Genomic DNA, 23115 nt, shown 5'->3' with positions numbered 1-23115 from the left:
GCGGGATTACTATTTGGTTACAAGGAAGGAATCCTAGTAGGATTACAGGGGAATTCTAGTAGGATTCTGCCTTCTTCCTTCCTTGCGGGTACTGGGAATCCATCCCGAACAGCGACCTCACCTTCAGCAGGGCCTGCACAGCTATGGGAGAAGAAGTAGGTGTCAACATGTGGGTGTGATGAGGTAAGAGGTGTGGGTGGCGGGCATGGCGCACGAGCAAGTGCGTGCAACTGTTCGCCAGTGCCATGGCAGAATCCGTGTGCCACACTGCTGCCGGTGCCCGACCACCGTCCCTCACCGCTAATCAGCATCCAAATCGATGTGCCATGGCTGTAGTGCCCCTGGACGCACCCCCATCAAAATGCACGTGCCATTGCCAAGCATCATTGCCGGTCAAAGCCTCCATCCTCCAGCCACAGCCCTCAAATCACTGTAGCCCACTGCTCACACACACCCCAAGCTATGTACACAAACACACCAGAGCTCCCTCCAAGCACTACACCACCAGCATTCCCCCGTTTTCCGGCCGCTCAAGCTCGCCTAGCCTCGCCAGTTTCTCAACCCGAGACAACCAATCCCGTCGGCCAAATTCTCTAGCCGTGCTTCACAGAATAAAATCACTGCTACCAAAGGTTCGTCCACCTCCTTCGTTATTCCACCGACCCCTCCTCTCCAAGCTTCATCCGCCTCCCCACCGGGAATAGTAGTTTTTCCACCCGCTGGAGAAGCGGCGCGGGGCCATGGGTTGTGCCGAGGCTGAGCCGTGCCGCCGCTGATCCTGGGGCCGCACCATGCACGCCTCCTGCCACTCGCCGGGGTCGGGCACCCATGTGCGTCTCCGCTGCTACTCCCCGCGACCAAGCAGCCCCTCCATTGCTTGCTGGGCTCCTGCCGCTCAGACACATGTGGTGGTGCAGCATGACCGGTAGGCGTGGAGCACGCGGTCGGACCGGTGAGCACGATTGACCACTTCATCTCCCTCTGCTCATCGGCCAACACACTACTGTCGTAGCCGTAGGACGGCAAGAAGTCGACGAGGCAAACGAACTGTGCATGCGTCGAACCTGACCTCACCCACAACTTGCTTGAGGAAATGCCCCCATTCAAAGTCCATGGGAAAGAGGAAGATGGACAGAGATGAGAGAGGAAATATCCAGTCATCACGCCATCGCTCCTCGCCCCGCTGCTGCTCCTCACCATGGCTGCCCTGCCAATGAGCCGCGGAGGGGGCGAGAAGATGAGAGATCCATGGGAGAGAAACCAGAGGATAAGGGCGGGTGGGAGGAAGATAGATTCATAGTTATTAAAAATTTCTGGTCCGGACTCCACTATCTGATGGGAAGACCCGGCGTTGATAGCTTCTCTTTCGGTTGAACCATAAAACTGGCATCATCATTCTTTTATTTGATATAACTATTGCTTACATATCTAGACTAGTATATATCTAGGTGCATCTCAAAAGTATGTACTTAGAAAAGCCAAAACGAATAGTAAATTGGAATGGAGGGAGTAACAATGTAAAAGAATCTTACTGGAGGTTGTTGATATCTGGAAGGACAAAGAAAAAAGAATAATGTCATCATATGAGATTCAAGAAATATCAAAGTTGTATTCTCTAAAAACAGAAACATGAATCCAGGAAAGGAGTGAAAATTAATTTGATCAGTTCATTAGTCTAGAACGCCACAATGTGGGAGGATTCAAGGCAGCTTAGTGATCAGTTCATTAATCTACAGTGCACTGCATCGTTGACGAAAATATTTTAGGCATTCGGCGGCTTAGATATGCCTATGGCGGCTTACTGCTTCGACATGGTCAACTCCACACAGCACGATGCACATGGAAGGAACGGAACAGGATGCTACTCGAGTGCAATTTCCCTTATTTTTTTATGCATGTTAGGATCTCTACTATCTTTACTGCACGAGGCTTCTATATAAGCCCCCATCCTGCTCATGGACTCAGACCAACAATACACACTCTCCAGTCTCCAGCTCCCTGCTAGCATCATTCTCGCTCACACACATCATCTACATACAGCAGCAACAGCCATGGCGCCCTACATTGCCAACAAGAAGCCTCTCGTTACGATGGCAGTTATTCTGCTCGCTGTCCTAACCATTGCAAACTGCATCTGCTGCACGGTCGCTGCACGGGATCTTCCCGGCAGCGGCTCTGTCGTAGAGGCTGCTATGATGGTGAGGTTTGAGAGGTGGGCGACGGAGCACGGCCGCACCTACAAGGACGCGGCCGAGAAAGCACGAAGGTTCCAGGTTTTCATGGCGAATGCCATTTTTGTTGACAGTTCCAATGCCGCAGGTGGCAAAAAGTATCACCTGGCTATCAATGGGTTTGCCGACATGACTCATGATGAGTTCATGGCGAGGTACACCGGGTACAAGGCCACGCCGGCTACGGGCATGAAGATGCCCGGTTTCCAGTACGGGAACGTTACACAGTCAGAGCCCCAGCAGGCGGAGGTTGACTGGAGGCAGAAAGGTGCAGTTACAGGTGTCAAGAATCAAGAGGATTGCGGTGAGCGATCGTAATGAATTTCTATTTTGATCACATGTGGAACATCACACTGCATTACTCAAGAATGATTTAATTTGCAGGTTGTTGCTGGGCGTTCTCCGCGGTGGCGGCCATCGAGGGCATCCACCACATCAAGACAGGTGAGCTGGTTTCGCTGTCGGAGCAGCAACTACTGGACTGCTCCACCAACGGGAACTACGGTTGCGACGGCGGCAATATGGACAACGCCTTCGAGTACATCATCAGCAACGGCGGAATCACCACCGAGGACGCCTACCAGTACACTGCCATCCAGGACATGTGCCAGTCCGTCCAACCGGCAGTCACTATCAGAAGCTACCAGGACGTGCCCCGCTACGATGAGGACGCGCTCGCAGCGGCTGTTGCCAACCAGCCCGTGTCCGTGGGCGTCGACGCGAACAACTTCCAGTTCTACGACGGCGGCGTGATGACCACGGACAGCTGTGGCACGGACTTGAACCATGCGGTGACGATAGTAGGGTACGGCACAGCTGAGGATGGCAGCCAGTACTGGCTGATCAAGAACAGTTGGGGGGAGACCTGGGGAGAGGGAGGGTACCTGAGGCTTGAGAGGGGTGTCAACGCATGTGGCGTTGCCATCCAAGCCTCCTATCCAGTGGCGTGAACTCGGAAAACAACCCGCGCAATCTATATCATCCATGAAGGCATGCACAAATAAGAATATGTAATAATCCATGCACATAAATTGGTTTCTTAGCGTAAGGTAAACTTTAAATTTAATAATTTATGTGCCATTTTTAAAAACTTCACGTAATCGTCTATATATACATGTAACATTTTTGTTGTTTGTATTTTCTTGAATCAAAGTGCCTTATGAGACCACGATGCAATTCTCATGTTAATCATTTGATATGGATCCAGTTTATCGCTGCATGGGTTTACAGCTACTCGATTGAGCATTCTCTTATATATTATAATAATTAGCATCGAAACATGAACAGAACAATTAAGGCACACGATCGAGCTGTACCTAGAATTGGACTAAGCATCCTAATGCCTGAAGGATGCAGAGCATGTTCGTGGCTACTGTCTCTACTATCGTCACCTTTGGATCTCTGGTTTCCTCGATGGAGGCACATATCTTCTTGCCTGGGCCAAGCAGGCTGCAGGAGGTGTCTCGCCCCATCACAGTAAGATGAACACCATCTCTACAAGCTTTGTCTCCACCACGTCCCATTCTACAATGGCATCTGCGAAGATAAATTGGAAACAGACGGGCTCATTGAGCATCAGGAGTAACATGGTCAATGCCTTCCTGATTTCTTGATCGGGGGTGGAGTCTTGCTTGTAGCTTCCTACTTCCTAGGCCGATTTGTTGCTTTCAACAACCTTGTCCAGATACATACCCGCCACTAGTGAGAGATTTGTAATCTTCTTCAAACTTTACAGCATTCGAGCCTTCTACTAGATGATCATGTTCCTGGATGCGTACCACAATCTTCCATGTCAGAGAACCCTACAAGGTACGTATTATAACAACTTTGATGAGGCGGGGTGGGGTTGGGGGGGCTCTTCTCAGTCTCCATCGGAATCATCGAATTTCACAAAAAATCCGCATTTTTTCAGTCAAATATTTGCTTAATTTTTGAAAATTTAAATACTTAGTCATTATTACAAATGACAGAGACTTTATATCGAACCCTACCCTCATAGCTCAATGGTTTGCTCGTCATTTCGCATGGGAGAGCTCCCCATTTTGAAACTCAGGTGTGCCACTCTTTTTTTCATAAGAGTAAAACGCACCTGAGGTCCATCAACTTGTGAAGGTGTGTCACTTAGGTCCATCAACTATGAAAGTGCATTTCCAGGTCCATCAACTTTTTAAGTTGTTCACCGCAGGTCCATATCCCTCCACGTCAACGCCAAGCGATGACATGTCACGCTGACCAGGCATCTCCTCTCTCTCTCTTTGTAACATCCCAATTTTCCATGCATTTAAAATGTGGACCTCAAAAATTTTTTTCTTAGAATTTATATAGCAACTTAAACCCTAGAGCCATGCATTTAAATTTAATGCACCAAAATATAAATTTCATGATTTCATATGCATATGTGTGAGCTAACTATAGGATTCTACTCCCAAAGCACTCCATCTAAAAGTCCCATCCACACCTTTGTCTCAAAACCTTCTCAAATTTGATAACCATTTTAAATTTGAAACCAAAACCTTATCTCAAATAATTAGAAACCTCCTGAAATTCCTCTGGGGCCAACAACCTTACCTCCAGCCCATCCAACCTTTCAGCCCGGCCCGCCTTCCCTTCCTCTCACAAACACAGCAGCCAACCTAGCCCACCAACCCACACCGTGATGACATCACCGTGACGTCATCATCTTTCTCCGCGGTTCCTCCCCCTTCCCTCCTCTCTATCCATGCCGCCGCCGCCACCTACCACCATGTCACCCCTCCCGGCCATGCCTCTACCCTATCTCATGCACGCTGTCACCGCCCGCACCACCGCTGTCCACTGCAGCAGCCAGACCATCCCCTCCTGCATAGAAACTGGCCCGCTCCTATTCCCGTGCCTACGAACTAGAGCACGACCGCCGGCGAGATTGCCCTGATCTCCACCCTCCCAGCCTGATTCCTCACACCGGCAAGCGTGCTACACGTGCCGGCACTAGGCGCATGCACGACCACACTTCCTGCCTGCTAGCACACCCCTTCTGGCACTATTCCGCTCCCGCTCCCCAGTGCACGTGCCGCTGCACCACTATTGCTGCCCCGGTCAGATAAGCTTGGAAGACCTTACCCGAGCCCCTCCACGAGCACCGCTAGGCTATAATTAGCCCCGGGCACTCCTCACTTCCCTTCGCACCACCCCCCTCACTCCACACAGCCCCGCCAAGCTTTGTAGGAGCTCGAGCCTACCGTCTCCACCCGCCACCACATCATTGTTACGATACGAGGTAGGCTACACTAGCGCAAATCAAAATTTCTACCGCGTAAAACCAGGAAGAACTGACGTATAAGGATCACGGGATTACCACTCGACGCACTACTGGTGCGGAAGATGTAGATATGCGTCGATGCAGTGAAGACGATCACGTAGTCATACGTAGTCGATCAACATAGTCGTACATAGTCGATCACGTCAACGTCCAGCAGCTCCTCAGCAGCTCGTCCACGTGTAGCAAGATCGCCTCCCATGCCGCGGCTCGTCATCGGCTCGTCGTGGCTCGTCGGCGGCTCGTCCAAGTGCTGCAGGCGCAACACCTCCAAGGTATCCAAACGTGCAGGGAGGAAGCGTCGCAAGCCGGACTACTAGATCCGTGAGTTGCAACAGGCGAGGGCGTGGGAGGCGCGGCAGGTGTGTTTCACCAAAAAGGTGTGTAACCCTAGGGCGCCCCCACCCCTCTATTTATAGAGGTTCCCAACAGGCCTCTGGGTCCGAGGCCCATTAGTACTTCTAAACCTAATCCAACTCAGATCAGATCTGAATTGGGCTTCCAGCCCCTTAAGTGTGTGACCCTATGGGTTCGGATACGTATAGACATGGCCCGAGTACTCCTACTCGGCCCAATAGTCGGTAGCGGCCTCTAGCAAGACGTGCCAACTCCTATACGCACACGAAGATCATATCAGACGAACCATCACAACATAATATACATGCTATTCCTTTTGCCTCACGATATTTGGTCTAGCTTCAAGCCGACCGCTCTTTCTCGATCCTGTGATTCGGAATCCCTTTGTAGGTTAACTCTTAACCGTACGTAGCATGGCCATGCATTTTTGGATCCGATCGCTCGAGGGGCCCAGAGATATCACTCTCAATCAGAGAGGGGCAAATCCCATATTTATTGACCATGTCTCATAGCATGCTTCTTGACAAACCCGAAAGCTACCTTTATAACTACCCTGTTACAGCGTAGCGTTTGATAGCCCCTAAGTAGGTCGATCCACATCTAGAATACATGCGACAATCTCAGGTCTAAGGACAAAGCGTATATGTTGTTTAAAGAGAGAACTACTTCTCGTGTTGGGTCAGTCCTAGCACATGTCTCCACATGTGTCCACACTATTAGTTCAACATCTCCATGTCCATGACTTGTGAAACATAGTCATCAACTAATACATGTGCTAGTCTAATATTCATGTGTGTCCTCACATGAACTCCGACTAGGGACAACTTTAGAATAACCATACAAGTAAAGAGTTTCACATACAATTCACATAATTGCAAATCAATTCAAGTAGCCTTTAATGGATATTCAATGAACACAATATACAAATCATGGATACAAATGGAATATCATCATCTCTATGATTGCCTCTAGGGCATACCTCCAACAGTCTCCCACTTGCACTAGAGTCAATCTAGAAGGTACCTAATACCCATAGCTCTTACACGCGCATCATGCTTAGCCTGCGGGAGTGGTTTTATCAACGGATCAGAAATGTTCAGATTCGTGTGTATTTTGCATATCTTGATCTCACCCCGGTTAACGAAGTCTCGAATGAGATGAAATCGCCGCATTACGTGTTTGTTCTTCTGGTGGTTCCTTGGCTCCTTTGCTTGCGCAATTGCCCCATTATTATCATAGTAGAGATTCAATGGGCTGGACGCATTCGGGAACACACCAAGCTCAATGAGGAAATTCCTTATCCAAACACCTTCCTTCGCGGCTTCCGAAGCCGCGATGTACTCGGCTTCTGTCGTAGAATCGGCCACCGTCTCCTGCTTGGAACTCTTCCAACTAACAGCACCACCATTTAGCGTGAACACAAATCCTGATTGTGACTTTGAATCATCTCTGTCGGTTTGGAAACTAGCATCGGTGTAACCTGTTACAACGAGCTCCTCCTCACCTCCATAGACGAGGAACATATCTTTAGTCCTTCTCAAGTACTTAAGAATGTTTTTCACCGCTGTCCAGTGACTCTCACCTAGATCAGATTGGTGTCTGCTTGTCATACTTAGCGCATATAAAACATCTGGGCGAGTACTTATCATTGCATACATGATAGATCTAATAGCCGAGGCATATGGCACTCTACTCATGCGATCCCGCTCATCAGCAGTCGAAGGACACTGAGTCTTGCTGAGATGTATGCCATGTGACATAGGCAAGAACCCTTTCTTTGCCTCTTCCATGCTGAACCGCTTCAACACTTTGTCAATGTAAGTATCTTGGCTTAAACCTATAAGCCTTCTCGATCTATCTCTATAGATCTTAATGCCCAGAATATATGCCGCTTCCCCTAAGTCCTTCATCAAAAAACTATTTTTCAGTGAAGTCTTTACGGACTCAAGCATAGGAATGTTATTTCCAATCAGTAATATGTCATCCACATATAAGATTAGAAATACTACAGAGCTCCCACTAACCTTCTTGTAAACACAAGACTCTTCTTCGTTCTTGGTGAAGTTAAACCCTTTGACCACTTCATCAAAACGAATGTTCCAACTCCTGGATGCTTGCTTCAATCCATAAATGGATCTCTGAAGCTTGCATACCTTTCCAGCATTTTTCGGATCGACAAAACCCTCGGGCTGTATCATATACACGTCCTCAGCTAGGTTTCCATTCAGGAAAGCTATCTTGACATCCATCTGCCATATCTCGTAATTGAAATATGCAGCTATAGCTAGAATAATCCGAATGGACTTAAGCATCACTACGGGTGAGAAGGTCTCGTCATAGTCAACTCCTTGAACTTGTTGAAAACCTTTTGCGACAAGTCGTGCTTTATAGATGTGAACATTTCCATCCATGTCCTTTTTCTTCTTATAGATCCACTTGCACTCTATGGCTTTAATACCATCAGGCAGGTCAACCAAGTTCCAAACTTGATTGTCTCCCATGGACTCTATTTCGGATTGCATGGCACTCTGCCATTTTTCGGAGTCTGGGTCCATCATTGCTTCTGCATATGTCGCAGGCTCATCATTGTCCAACAATAATATTTCCCGCATTTCGTGGAGCCTAGCTGACCTTCGTGGTTGTGGCGGTGCTTCTCTTGCCATAGGTATCTCAACTTGTTCTGCTACGTTAGCATCACTCATTGATTCTTGCCCGATCGGCTCATCTTGAACTTCTTCAAGATTCACTGTCTTTCCACTCTTTTCTCCTTTGAGAAACTCTTTCTCCAAGAAAACTCCGTTCCGAGCGACAAACACTTTGCCTTCTGATCGGTTGTAGAAATAATATCCCAAAGTTTCCTTTGGATATCCCACGAAAATGCACTTATCCGACTTGGGTGTGATCTTGTTCGACTGAAGTCGCTTGACAAAGACTTCACATCCCCAAATCTTTAGAAAAGACAAACTAGGAACCTTTCCAGTCCATATCTCATATGGTGTCTTAACTACGGATTTAGATGGTACCCTATTAAGTGTGAAAGCTGCTATTTCTAGAGCGTATCCCCAAAATGACAACGGTTGGTCCGACTGGTTCATCATTGATCGAACCATGTCTAACAAAGTTCGATTACGTCGCTCAGATACACCGTTTCTCTGAGGTGTTCCAGGCAGCGTAAGTTGTGGAACAATTCCGCAACTCTTTAGATGATTGCTAAACTCGTGGCTCAAATACTCGCCTCCACGATCAGATCGTAAGGCCTTAATTTTCTTGCCAGGCTGATTTTCAACTTCATTCTGAAATTCCTTGAACTTTTCAAAGGTTTCAGACTTGTGCCTCATCAAATAGACATAGCCATATCTACTAAAATCATCAGTGAAAGTTATGAAGTATTGGAATCCTCCTCTAGCCGTCGTGCTCATTGGTCTGCATACATCACTATGTACGAGTTCCAACAAGTCTACTGCTCTCTCAAGAAATCCTGTGAAAGGAGTCTTGGTCATCTTGCCTAGCAAGCAGGCCTCACATGTCTCGTATGATTCAAAATCAAACGAAGTTAGAAGTCCATCAGAATGGAGCTTCTTCATGCTCTTTTCACTTATATGACCCAAACGATAATGCCACAAGTAGGTAGGACTCAAATCATTAGGCCGAGGCCTTTTAGCACTTACGTTACAGACAGGTGAACCAACAAGATTTAAAACAAATAATCCATTCACAATGGGTGCAAAAGCCATAAACATATCATTCTTAGAGATCACACAACCATTGTTTTCACTCGCAAATGAATAACCATCCTTCATCAAGCATGAAGGAGACAAAATGTTTCGACTTAAACTAGGAACGAAATAACAATTATTCAACTCCATAATAAATCCTGATGGGAGGTGGAGTTGCATCGTCCCGACGGTCAACGCAGCAACTCTTGCATTATTTCCCACGCGGAAAGCAACTTCTCCTCTTTCCACGCTTCTACTTCTTATCATTCCCTGCATCGAATTGCAAATATGAGCAATCGATCCGGTATCAAATACCCAAGAATTAATAATTGTATCAGCGAGAAAAATGTTGTCTATAACATTAACAACAAGCGTACATGAGGTAGAAGTACTCTTACTTCCGCTATTCTTCAACGAAGCTAGGTACTGCTTGCAGTTTCTCTTCCAGTGGCCAAGTTCATGATAGAAAAAACACTCTTTGTCTGCAGCAGGTCCAGGTCCAGCTTTAACCTTGGGCGCTGGGTTTGGCTTGGACGTTCCAGCCTTGCCCTTCTTCTTCCAAGAATTGCCCTTCTTCTTAAAGATAGGCTTAAACTGTATAGCCATCACATGGCTGGTACTAGCGCTTTTCTTGATGTCAGCCTCTGCTGTTTTAAGCATGCCACACAGCTCATTCAGACCCTTCTCCGTCCCATGCATATGGTAGTTCGAGATGAAGTTCCCATAGCTAGGCGGAAGAGACGAAAGAATGAAATCAGTGGCCAACTCTTGGCCCAGTGGGAAGCCCAGCTTCTCCAACCGTTGAGTGTAACCAACCATCTTGATTACGTGTGGTCCTACTGCTACGCCTTCTGCTAGCTTGCTCTCAACAAAGGCCTTAGACACATTGAACCTTTTAGTCCTGGCCTGTGTTTGGAACATGTCTCTAAGTGCCACGATCATATCGTGCGCCTCATGGTTTGTTTCGAACTGCATCTGCAGCTCGGATTCCATGCAAGCAAGCATAAGGCAGCTTACTTCGAGGTTAGCATCACATGCTTTCTTGTAAGCATTCTTAGCAGCAGCGGGTGCATCATCAGCAGGTTCTTCTGGTAGTGGGTTGTCTAGAACATCTTCCTTTTTCTCAGCCCTGAGAACAATTCTCAGGTTACGGATCCAATCCGAGTAATTTGTTCCATTCAACTTGTCCTTCTCAAGGACCGAACGCAAAGCAAACGGTGTAGTGCTGCTAGGTCTCATTTAATCTACAACAAAGTAATGCAAAATACACTAAGACAAACGTATCCATGATAGAGCAAATCACATTAAACTATTTTAACAGAATCTACTCCCACTAAAATCAATATCCCTCTATTGAAACTTAGTGATTTAGGATCCATAACTAACAAGTCCACTAGTGAGCTTTAGCATCACCGCTAGCAAACAAGGTAGATCGGTAAGCAACTTTTGCTAATCATATCACATATGACTCCTGTTGTTGGGTGACATCTCTATGTCTTGGTGCCCAACCTTTATGCCCCAAGATCCTTAACCGTTAAGATGACCTTGTTAAGCAAACCAACCCTTATGCGTGTAAGTGTCCGACACAAACCCGTCTAGTCAAGGAAAACTAGTGGTACCCTAATTTCATAGACCCACCACTAATTGTACAAGACATGGGACGGTGCAAGTTTTAGTTGGGAGGGCATACTAACTTAAACTTTGTGAGGGATCGTTCTACTTCTAACATCACAGCATGCAGAAAGTAAAACATAAACAGAATATCATTCACACAGTTGTGACACAGTATGGCCCGTTTTCATATGGTGATCTCCATCTCCATAGAACCTTTTCACCATGGTGATCTCCATCTCCATGTTCCATGTGTGCCATCCTCCTAGTGATGAGTCCTCCAAGAACTAGAACATGCTATTACGCCTAATAGCTAGTAAAGAAAACCTAGTAATGAAGATTACATAGTTGCTTGGATCATCACAGATTTGGTACGCAGACCATTAAATACAATAAAGTGACAACACATATGGCTCCTGCCGTGTTGCCGTACGCGCGACACGCAAGTCACGAATGAGTTACACACATGCATCACATACACAAGGGGGCCATACTGATCACAAGATACATACATACATCCTGCAAAACAGAGTTAGGCGCCCTAACGTTCCAAACTTCAGATGCCCGAAACTCCATCTTCCAAGCCAAAATTGGAAAATCTAATTTCACCGAAAACGGCCAAGCCATTGAATTTCATGTGTAACTTTTTCTGTAGATCAATTTTCATATAAAATTCGCCCCGATCCAAGATCGTACCGAAAAGTTACGGCTGATTTACCGAAGCATACGCATACGGCAAAAATCCCGACCTCGGCAGTAGATCTCATCTACTATTGCACATCTAATGCGCCTGGCGTATGACCCTGGATTTCGATTCGATCAATCATATTGATCTTCGCTCACTGCAACTGGATTTACGTGTATCACTTAACTCCGATGGCGGAAACCGACCGGTAGGAGTATGTCGTTACACTACCATTGCAGCAAGGGCACGAAACCAGGACATAGATCAAATGGAAAACTCGCATATCTCCATATGCACACATCCCGAATCCAAAACTAAGCAGCTACGGCTCTGATACCACTGTTACGATACGAGGTAGGCTACACTAGCGCAAATCAAAATTTCTACCGCGTAAAACCAGGAAGAACTGCCGTATAAGGATCACGGGATTACCACTCGACGCACTAGTGGTGCGGAAGATGTAGATATGCGTCAATGCAGTGAAGACGATCACGTAGTCATACGAAGTCGATCAACGTAGTCGTACGTAGTCGATCACGTCAACGTCCAGCAGCTCCTCAGCAGCTCGTCCACGTGCAGCAAGATCGCCTCCCGTGCCGCGGCTCGTCGTCGGCTCGTCGTGGCTCGTCGGCGGCTCGTCGACGGCTCGTCCAAGTGCTGCAGGCGCAACACCTCCAAGGTATCCACACGTGCAGAGAGGAAGCGTCGCAAGCCGGACTGCTAGATCCGCAAGCTGCAACAGGCGAGGGCGTGGGAGGCGCGGCAGGTGTGTTTCGCCAAAAAGGTGTGTAACCCTAGGGCGCCCCCACCCCTCTATCTATAGAGGTTCCCAATGGGCCTCTAGGTCCGAGGCCCATTAGTACTTCTAAACCTAATCCAACTCGGATCAGATCCGAATTGGGCTTCCAGCCCCTTAAGTGTGTGACCCTATGGGTTCGGATACGTATAGACATGGCCCGAGTACTCCTACTCAGCCCAATAGTCGGTAGCGGCCTCTAGCAAGACGTGCCAACTCCTATACGCACACGAAGATCATATCAGACGAACCATCACAACATAATATACATGCTATTCCCTTTGCCTCACGATATTTGGTCTAGCTTCAAGCCGACCGCTCTTTCTCGATCCTGTGATTCGGAATCCCTTTGTAGGTTAACTCTTAACCGTACGTAGCATGGCCATGCATTTTTGGATCTGATCACTCGAGGGACCCAGAGATATCACTCTCAATCAGAGAGGGGCAAATCCCATATTGATTGACCATGTCTCATAGCATGCTTCTTGACAAACCCGAAAGCTACCTTTATAACTACCCTGTTACGGCGTAGCGTTTGATAGCCCCTAAGTAGGTCGATCCACATCTAGAATATATGCGACAATCTCAAGTCTAAGGACAAAGCGTATATGTTGTTTAAAGAGAGAACTACTTCTCGTGTTGGGTCAGTCCTAGCACATGTCTCCACATGTGTCCACACTATTAGTTCAACATCTCCATGTCCATGACTTGTGAAACATAGTCATCAACTAATATATGTGCTAGTCTAATATTCATGTGTGTCCTCACATGAACTCCGACTAGGGACAACTTTAGAATAACCATACAAGTAAAGAGTTTCACATACAATTCACATAATTGCAAATCAATTCAAGTAGCCTTTAATGGATATTCAATGAACACAATATACAAATCATGGATACAAATGGAATATCATCATCTCTATGATTGCCTCTAGGGCATACCTCCAACAATCATATACCCTAGGACCAGGCCGAGTCAAAGTCGAGGTCGTCGTGAGGCTTGTAGACACCCTACCCTTGCATGGCTTTGGCTCCCGAGTAGCCAAACCTCACTATCCCTTTCCGCCGCCCAACCGTACTACCACCACTCGGCGCCGGCCAACCCTGGCAGTCACGCTGCCTGCATAAACCCTCGCCGCCCTCCGGATACAGTCGTCATGCTACCCGCGCCGCCACCTCCCCCTCCTCACCTACTCTAGCTCCCCTCCCCTTGTACCCACTCCCGCACTCAAAACCCGGCTCGAGATCCCCTCTAGCGCCAGCTCCCTCACGGTTGCGCCGCTGCGACTGCTCCGGCGAGCCTTAGCTCCGCCGCTGGTCACCTTCCAGCCACCACACCCCACCTTGGTCCACGACCTTGTAGTCCACGGTGCACAGCACAGCACACCCACATGGCCCCGACTCCCGAGCCCGCCTGTGTCTCTCTCCGTTTCCATCTCTTTATGCTAAAGCCACCCCCAAAAGTGTACACCAAATTTGATTGCGTACGTATAACTACGATAATATAGAAACGATGACACTGGAAACATGTTTACGATCTGGACTATGAAGAAGAAGTTTTGAACGACCCAGACTTTGAGGAAGGCAAGTCCCACAAATCATCATCATATTTTGATCCCAAGCTTTATTAATAAAATAAACCAAGATAACAACTTGTTTATAAGCTTTGCATATTTTCCTTTATTCCCATGCTTAGCTCGTCCTAATAATTTTAGGCCCTCCATGACTCACAAATTGTAAGGAAGAGTGAGAGTACTTTTAAAATGGCATAAAAATAACCCAAGTGAGTCTAGCAACCAATTAAGGTTGGACCCACGAGTAAGAGGGTACCCTCGATAGAGGATCCTATCCTAAAAAGCTTACTCTAATCATATAAGGGCTGGCTCATGGGAAAGTCTTTCTAGTGAACAGTATAGCCGCATGTGCTAAAAAAGTACAGCCTTTGCGAGTGCCTAAACATGTGAGGCCCTAATTCACACCCCACTATAGAATCTAGTAAACCATCCCAAGGGACCACGGTGGGCAATGGATAGACTAGAGCAGGACCTTCGCAGAGTCCCAGATCCGACCGGCATGGGCCATTGGTTGAGGTCCGTAGGGCCTGGTGGCATTGTATGCCACATTATGATTCATCTATTTTCCCGGGGTAGTGCCCCTGAGTGGACGTGGAATGGTCCCTGCTTAGGCCACAGGATTATCCGTGGATGGAGCTAGAGGATGTTGTCCAGAGATGGACGCCGGGGGTACGGGTCTCGTGTATGGGCTGATCGAACGTGCGTGTAAAGTATACACCTTTGCGCAGTGTTATGAAACTATTCGAATAGCCGAGGCTCACGGTTAAGAGCTCACATAGTTAACGCTTCCATTGATGTGTACTAACCTACTTTACGAAAAAGAGTGAGATTCAGGCTTGTCCTGAGATGTGTCTAGAAATAAGGCAAAAGCCGGCTCAGGTCGTCCCTGACAGATCATGATGCTCCTAAAACTTGGGGACTAGTAGGGAGGTAGATTCCCCTCCAAGACCAACAACTTATAAATATCTGCATTCCGTTCTCTTCAATTTATAACCATATACACTATGCATACAACTAGCTTTCAGGCAAACTAGCAGCTATTCCTTGAAATCCTTCATGAAATAATACAACATCTGTGGGATTTGCTGTGTACCCATTATACAGTACTCACTCTTGCTTCCCCTTGTTTTCTTTCTTCAGAGGAAAAAGTTGCTGGTGAGGAAGATGAGGATCTTGAGGATGTGCCCTAGGAGCCACGCCACCTATAGGCTTGGCACTACTACATAGGACTCCGCTATATAATGAAGGTTGAGGCTACAACCCCTTTTGTATCATTTTGTATCATTAGTAGTATGCTTTCTCTTTTTCAACCTCACGTAAATTCTCAATAAAAGGTTTACGAAGTATGGATGTGATACTTCTTGTGTGAAATGCCCGTATCATCTACTGATCCAGGGAATGATACGAATGACATTCGGGATCCCTTTTTAGGGGCAGCCCCCACACTCTTCATATTCATCTCTTCACATGGTGTTTGGTTGGAGCATTTCGTCAAGCAGGTTGTGGGCATGAAGAGCTGCAGCGGAAGCTTTTTACCACCGTGCCCGCGCCGCATGTCCCTCTACAGCCCTGCCGCCCGCGCACCATAGGGACGCGACTGTCGGTGTTTTATACTCGGCAACCTACCGAGGGGTATCCTGTGGTAGTAGATTGGTTGGAGGGGAATCATCGGACCTGAAACTCAAAGGTAAAAGAGAGGACACAAGACACAGATTTATACAGGTTCGGGTCGCCAGATTAGCGTAATACCTTACGTCATGTTTGGGGTGTTGTATATCGCTCCCTGCACTTGGGTGTTGAGGTATGAGTTGAGCCTATGTTAGTCTAGGCTTGTGGTGCTTCTCTATCTGCCTATCTAGGTACCCCTGCTCTCCTTTATATACTCCAGGGGGTGGGATTAATAGTGGGTTTCAAGGTAGGAGTCCTAGAAGGATTACAGGGGAATTCTAGTAGGATTCTGGCTTCTTCCTTCCTTGCGGGTACAAGGGATCTATCCCCGACAAGCCTCCGAGCTCTTCATCGTCGAATGCAGCAGTCTTCAAGTACTTCTCAGATCCTCACTGAGTAGTTTTGGTGCTCTTTGAGTACTTTATCTAGCTGAATCTTTAAAGTTTCTCAAAGCTGCCATGAGGCTATGGTGTGCTCAAGCCCTTGATCATCTTGATTTTATAATCTTCATCTTTGGAATGTGATATGGAGGGAGGGGAAAGTCACACTCCATATGGAGTATCCCCCGAACCTTAGGTTGAATTGAAGAATCAGGTTGAGGGTTAATAAAATCCTGAATCTTATTCTTTCACCTTGAAAAAAATCAACTTTTGGGTGTAGCTTATCAGCCCCCGAGACTTGGAATGATTAAATAATCAATCTGAGGGTCTTTAGCCTTCACGCCAGTCATCTTTCCAGTAGTCATTTGGCGTCGAGTCCCCGAGCTTATGCGCCAGGTGAGCCATAGGAGCCACGTCGAGTAGTTATCTGGCGCTTAGCCCCTGAGCTTGGAAGCTAGCTGAGCCATTGGAGATATTCCGAGTAGTAATTGGCACTTAGCCCCCGAGCCTAGGAGCTAGCGTAGTCATTGGAGGTACGCTGAGCATCTTGGAAAGTAGTCGCGGAAGCTTGACCTGCAAAAAGAGATGCATACATTATGTAGCATATTTGTAGAATTTTGAAGATACTACTGAAATTTATTCAGTGATGAATATAAATGTTGTGTGTCATGCTCTTGTTTCGGCCATATTTTTTCCGAGTAGTTAGCCTGTTACGTTTAGGCTCTCAGTCCTTGTTTAGCCATTGCTACTGCGTGTGAGATCTTTGTCTCGTGTACGCGTACTGGCACTGCTGCTACAGAGATCTTTGTCTCGCATCCTAGTGTTCAGGAATGACAGAAGATCCGAGCCTATCACAAATTAAGGTGTGTTCTACTTGAGAAGATTAGTGACCGCTAAGAGAAGACATTTAAAATAAGTAGTCGGCATTGCGACAAAAAGATTGTGCGATTGCACGTAAAGTAGTCTTTGAGACTTCTCTGCCTTTTGGCGAGGAGAGCGCGTGTTTGCCACACATAGGATTTGTGCCTCACTAGGGTAGCCGTTGTGAGCCTCCAGCACTCAGTGCACAAACCCGTGGCCGTAGCCTCCGAAATTCGATGTACCAAGCCAGTTGGCGGAGCTTCTGAAACTCAGTGCACCAAACCAGTGGCGATAGCCTCCATAATTCGGTGTACCAAGCCCATGGCTGTAAGTAAACATGCCTCAGGAATAATTGGCAAAGTGTAGCTCTGGAGGGTAATTTCCGTCGAGTGGCGTACACAAAAAAGTACTCGGCGCATTGCCCTGCATGCGGAAAACAACCCGAAAAAATTATGTAAAATAATTACAATAGTGACTTAGCTTGATTCGTGGATGATTGTCAACGAAGCCATGGCGGTCGTCATGAACCCATGACGGTTGTTGATGAAGCCGACTAGCCGGAGTCGATTCCGACTAGTTGTCGACGGTGTGAAGTCTGCCCCGACTAATTTTCTAGTCGAGATGAGTAGTCGAAGTAGTTGTCGACGAGTCAGCGTTGCTAATTGTTGGTGTTGCCGCAAAGCACTTGAAATCTTCTGGTGGCCTCTCCTGTGTGCGCGTAGCATAATTCCACGGATTTGTACTCAGAGCTCTGATGGGATCAGACTCCATCTTGGACTTGACGCTGCCCACGATGCAAAATCCATCGGTTTTAGGCAGATCAACTCGTCGATCTTGCTTGCTAGTCAGCATAGGACAACGAACGTGCCGCTTTGACTAGATTGATTACTATTTGGTTACAAGGTAGGAATCCTAGTAGGATTACAGGGGAATTCTAGTAGGATTCTGCCTTCTTCCTTCCTTGCGGGTACTGGGAATCCATCCCGAACAGCGACCTCACCTTCAGCAGAGCCTGCACAGCTATGGGAGAAGAAGTAGGTGTCAACATGCGGGTGTGATGAGGTAAGAGGTGTGGGTGGCGGGCATGGCACATGAGCAAGTGCGGGCAACTGTTCGCCAGTGCCATGGCAGAATCCGTGTGCCACACTGCTGCCGGTGCCCGACCACCATCCCTCACCGCTAATCAGCATCCAAATCGATGTGCCATGGCCGGAGTGCCCCTGGACGCACCCCCATCAAAATGCACGTGCCATTGCCAAGCATCATTGCCGGTCAAATCCTCCATCCTCCAGCCACAGCCCTCAAATCACTGCAGCCCACTGCTCACACACACCCCAAGCTATGTACACAAACACACCAGAGCTCCCTCCAAGCACTACACCACCGGCATTCCCCCGTTTTCCGGCCGCTCAAGCTCGCCTAGCCTCGCCAGTTTCTCAACCCGAGACAACCAATCCCATCGGCCAAATTCTCTAGCCGTGCTTCACAGAATAAAATCACTGCTACCAAAGGTTCGTCCACCTCCTTCGTTATTCCACCGACCCCTCCTCTCCAAGCTTCATCCGCCTCCCCACCGGGAATAGTAGTTTTTCCACCCGCTGAAGAAGCAGCGCAGGGCCATGGGCTGTGCCGAGGCTGAGCCGTGCCGCCGCTGATCCTGGGGTCGCGCCATGCACGCCTCCGGCCACTCGCCGGGGTCGGGCACCCATGTGCGTCTCCGCTGCTACTCCCCGCGACCAAGCTGCCCCTCCATTGCTTGCTGGGCTCCTGCCGCTCAGACACATGTGGTGGTGCAGCATGACCGGTCGGCGTGGAGCATGCGGTCGAGGGCACAGTGAGCACGATTGACCACTTCATCTCCATCTGCTCATCGGCCAACACACTACCATCGTAGCCGCAGGACGGCAAGAAGTCGACGCGGCGAACGAACTGTGCATGCGTCGAACCTGACCTCACCCACAACTTGGTTGAGGAAATGCCCCCATTCAAAGTCCATGGGACAGAGGAAGATGGATAGAGATGAGAGAGGAAATATCCAGTCATCACGCCATGTCAGCTCTAACGTCCAGGTGGAATGGTATGGACCTACGGTGAACGACTTGAAAGTTTATGAACCCAAAAATGCACTTTCGGAGTTGATGGACCAATATGACACCTCCTCACAAGTTGATGGACCTCCGGTGCATTTTACTCTTTTAATAACATGAAGAAGGTGGACCCCACCAGTAAGTGAGGTAAAAAAAAGGTGCCGAGCACAGGAATCAATCATAGGACCTCTTTGAGAGAGGAAAGCAATCCGACCACCGTGCGACACCTCAAGTGTGCTCAAAATAGCTTAATTTTGCAAAATTTGATGAAATTTCAGCAAAATTTTGAACCCTACTCCCCCCCGGAGATGCCCTTGTATTGAGTATCGCTAAATGTGATTCCTAGGGATATTGATGGGGTTTGGTCATTGTCGGGGCCAACCGTGAATCCTTGGATCTAATCGGCTTTTACTTATTGTCCTGTTGGCGATATTCAAGGGGAGCGACAAAATTGTCTGCTAGTTCACCTTGCACTTGCTGCTTAAATAAGATCCATTTAGGGGAACAATGTCTACTTCGAACCCCTATCACCACCAGCCCTAAACCCAACATAACCACCGGTATGGCCTTCCCTAATGATAGGGGTCACCATCGCCGTGGGACCATGAATCGGCCATGATGCCTATTTCTAGAAGAAAAAGAAAATGATTACTTGCCTCTTGCCGCCGGCTGCGCCTGCCATCACCATTGTCGTCGCGACACGCAGCCCGCACCCACCGTCACTAACACAGCATCATGCACCCACGGTCACCGTCATGGCCTGCCGCCTGTGTCCGTTGTAGCCGTCGCCCAGACAAGGAGAGGGATGAGACGGTGGCTCACGGGAAGGATTTAGGGCCTCCTTGTTGGGGAAGGAGGGGAGGGGTAGGAACACGCTTCTCTCTCCCACCGAATCCAGACTTCCCGCGCCGGAGAGGCCCATGCTACTGGCGCGCGCTGGCTAACGCCACCGCAGCATGTTGCCATCGCTCCTCGCCTCGCTGCTACTCCTCACCATGGCTGCCCTGCCAATGAGTGAGGGGCAAGCAGAGGAGGAGGGGACGGTTGGTAGAGGTAGCCAAGCGGGGTAGCTGCAGGTGGCAGTGGCAGAGGCGGGAAGGAGGGGGGAAGAGATGACGGAGCCGCGGAGGGGGCGAGAAGATGAGAGATCCATGGGAGAGAAACCAGAGGATAAGGGCGGGTGGGAGGAAGATAGATTCATAGTTATTAAAAATTTCTGGTCCGGACTCCACTATCTGATGGGAAGACCCGGCGTTGATAGCTTCTCTTTCGGTTGAACCATAAAACTGGCATCATCATTCTTTTATTTGATATAACTATTGCTTACATATCTAGACTAGTATATATCTAGGTGCATCTCAAAAGTATGTACTTAGAAAAGCCAAAACGAATAGTAAATTGGAATGGAGGGAGTAACAATGTAAAAGAATCTTACTGGAGGTTGTTGATATCTGGAAGGACAAAGAAAAAAGAATAATGTCATCATATGAGATTCAAGAAATATCAAAGTTGTATTCTCTAAAAACAGAAACATGAATCCAGGAAAGGAGTGAAAATTAATTTGATCAGTTCATTAGTCTAGAACGCCACAATGTGGGAGGATTCAAGGCAGCTTAGTGATCAGTTCATTAATCTACAGTGCACTGCATCGTTGACGAAAATATTTTAGGCATTCGGCGGCTTAGATATGCCTATGGCGGCTTACTGCTTCGACATGGTCAACTCCACACAGCACGATGCACATGGAAGGAACGGAACAGGATGCTACTCGAGTGCAATTTCCCTTATTTTTTTATGCATGTTAGGATCTCTACTATCTTTACTGCACGAGGCTTCTATATAAGCCCCCATCCTGCTCATGGACTCAGACCAACAATACACACTCTCCAGTCTCCAGCTCCCTGCTAGCATCATTCTCGCTCACACACATCATCTACATACAGCAGCAACAGCCATGGCGCCCTACATTGCCAACAAGAAGCCTCTCGTTACGATGGCAGTTATTCTGCTCGCTGTCCTAACCATTGCAAACTGCATCTGCTGCACGGTCGCTGCACGGGATCTTCCCGGCAGCGGCTCTGTCGCAGAGGCTGCTATGATGGTGAGGTTTGAGAGGTGGGTGACGGAGCACGGCCGCACCTACAAGGACGCGGCCGAGAAAGCACGAAGGTTCCAGGTTTTCATGGCGAATGCCATTTTTGTTGACAGTTCCAATGCCGCAGGTGGCAAAAAGTATCACCTGGCTATCAATGGGTTTGCCGACATGACTCATGATGAGTTCATGGCGAGGTACACCGGGTACAAGGCCACGCCGGCTACGGGCATGAAGATGCCCGGTTTCCAGTACGGGAACGTTACACAGTCAGAGCCCCAGCAGGCGGAGGTTGACTGGAGGCAGAAAGGTGCAGTTACAGGTGTCAAGAATCAAGAGGATTGCGGTGAGCGATCGTAATGAATTTCTATTTTGATCACATGTGGAACATCACACTGCATTACTCAAGAATGATTTAATTTGCAGGTTGTTGCTGGGCGTTCTCCGCGGTGGCGGCCATCGAGGGCATCCACCACATCAAGACAGGTGAGCTGGTTTCGCTGTCGGAGCAGCAACTACTGGACTGCTCCACCAACGGGAACTACGGTTGCGACGGCGGCAATATGGACAACGCCTTCGAGTACATCATCAGCAACGGCGGAATCACCACCGAGGACGCCTACCAGTACACTGCCATCCAGGACATGTGCCAGTCCGTCCAACCGGCAGTCACTATCAGAAGCTACCAGGACGTGCCCCGCTACGATGAGGACGCGCTCGCAGCGGCTGTTGCCAACCAGCCCGTGTCCGTGGGCGTCGACGCGAACAACTTCCAGTTCTACGACGGCGGCGTGATGACCACGGACAGCTGTGGCACGGACTTGAACCATGCGGTGACGATAGTAGGGTACGGCACAGCTGAGGATGGCAGCCAGTACTGGCTGATCAAGAACAGTTGGGGGGAGACCTGGGGAGAGGGAGGGTACCTGAGGCTTGAGAGGGGTGTCAACGCATGTGGCGTTGCCATCCAAGCCTCCTATCCAGTGGCGTGAACTCGGAAAACAACCCGCGCAATCTATATCATCCATGAAGGCATGCACAAATAAGAATATGTAATAATCCATGCACATAAATTGGTTTCTTAGCGTAAGGTAAACTTTAAATTTAATAATTTATGTGCCATTTTTAAAAACTTCACGTAATCGTCTATATATACATGTAACATTTTTGTTGTTTGTATTTTCTTGAATCAAAGTGCCTTATGAGACCACGATGCAATTCTCATGTTAATCATTTGATATGGATCCAGTTTATCGCTGCATGGGTTTACAGCTACTCGATTGAGCATTCTCTTATATATTATAATAATTAGCATCGAAACATGAACAGAACAATTAAGGCACACGATCGAGCTGTACCTAGAATTGGACTAAGCATCCTAATGCCTGAAGGATGCAGAGCATGTTCGTGGCTACTGTCTCTACTATCGTCACCTTTGGATCTCTGGTTTCCTCGATGGAGGCACATATCTTCTTGCCTGGGCCAAGCAGGCTGCAGGAGGTGTCTCGCCCCATCACAGTAAGATGAACACCATCTCTACAAGCTTTGTCTCCACCACGTCCCATTCTACAATGGCATCTGCGAAGATAAATTGGAAACAGACGGGCTCATTGAGCATCAGGAGTAACATGGTCAATGCCTTCCTGATTTCTTGATCGGGGGTGGAGTCTTGCTTGTAGCTTCCTACTTCCTAGGCCGATTTGTTGCTTTCAACAACCTTGTCCAGATACATACCCGCCACTAGTGAGAGATTTGTAATC

The 23115-nt window shown here is 48.1% G+C and overlaps 2 protein-coding genes across 2 annotated transcripts; both read left to right on the top strand.

Annotated features, from left to right (window-relative positions):
• Positions 1–1343: 1343 nt before the first annotated feature.
• Positions 1344–3414, top strand: LOC117833900 (senescence-specific cysteine protease SAG39). Its single transcript, XM_034713494.2, has 2 exons — positions 1344–2535; positions 2616–3414. Exons 1-2 carry the CDS (start codon positions 1956–1958, stop codon positions 3179–3181), a joined length of 1146 nt encoding a protein of 381 aa, XP_034569385.1. The 5' UTR covers positions 1344–1955; the 3' UTR covers positions 3182–3414.
• A 16674-nt stretch (positions 3415–20088) lies between these two features.
• On the top strand, positions 20089–22580 carry LOC117833889 (senescence-specific cysteine protease SAG39). The gene is made up of 2 exons (XM_034713485.2): positions 20089–21701; positions 21782–22580. The coding sequence occupies exons 1-2, from the start codon at positions 21122–21124 to the stop codon at positions 22345–22347; spliced, it is 1146 nt and encodes a 381-aa protein (XP_034569376.1). The 5' UTR covers positions 20089–21121; the 3' UTR covers positions 22348–22580.
• The last annotated feature ends 535 nt before the right edge of the window (positions 22581–23115 follow it).

Source organism: Setaria viridis, chromosome 8 (assembly GCF_005286985.2).
Source record: "Setaria viridis chromosome 8, Setaria_viridis_v4.0, whole genome shotgun sequence".
Taxonomy (NCBI): domain Eukaryota; kingdom Viridiplantae; phylum Streptophyta; class Magnoliopsida; order Poales; family Poaceae; genus Setaria; species Setaria viridis.
Note: the sequence above shows the minus strand (reverse complement) of the source record. Positions and strands in the feature narration are given on the sequence as shown.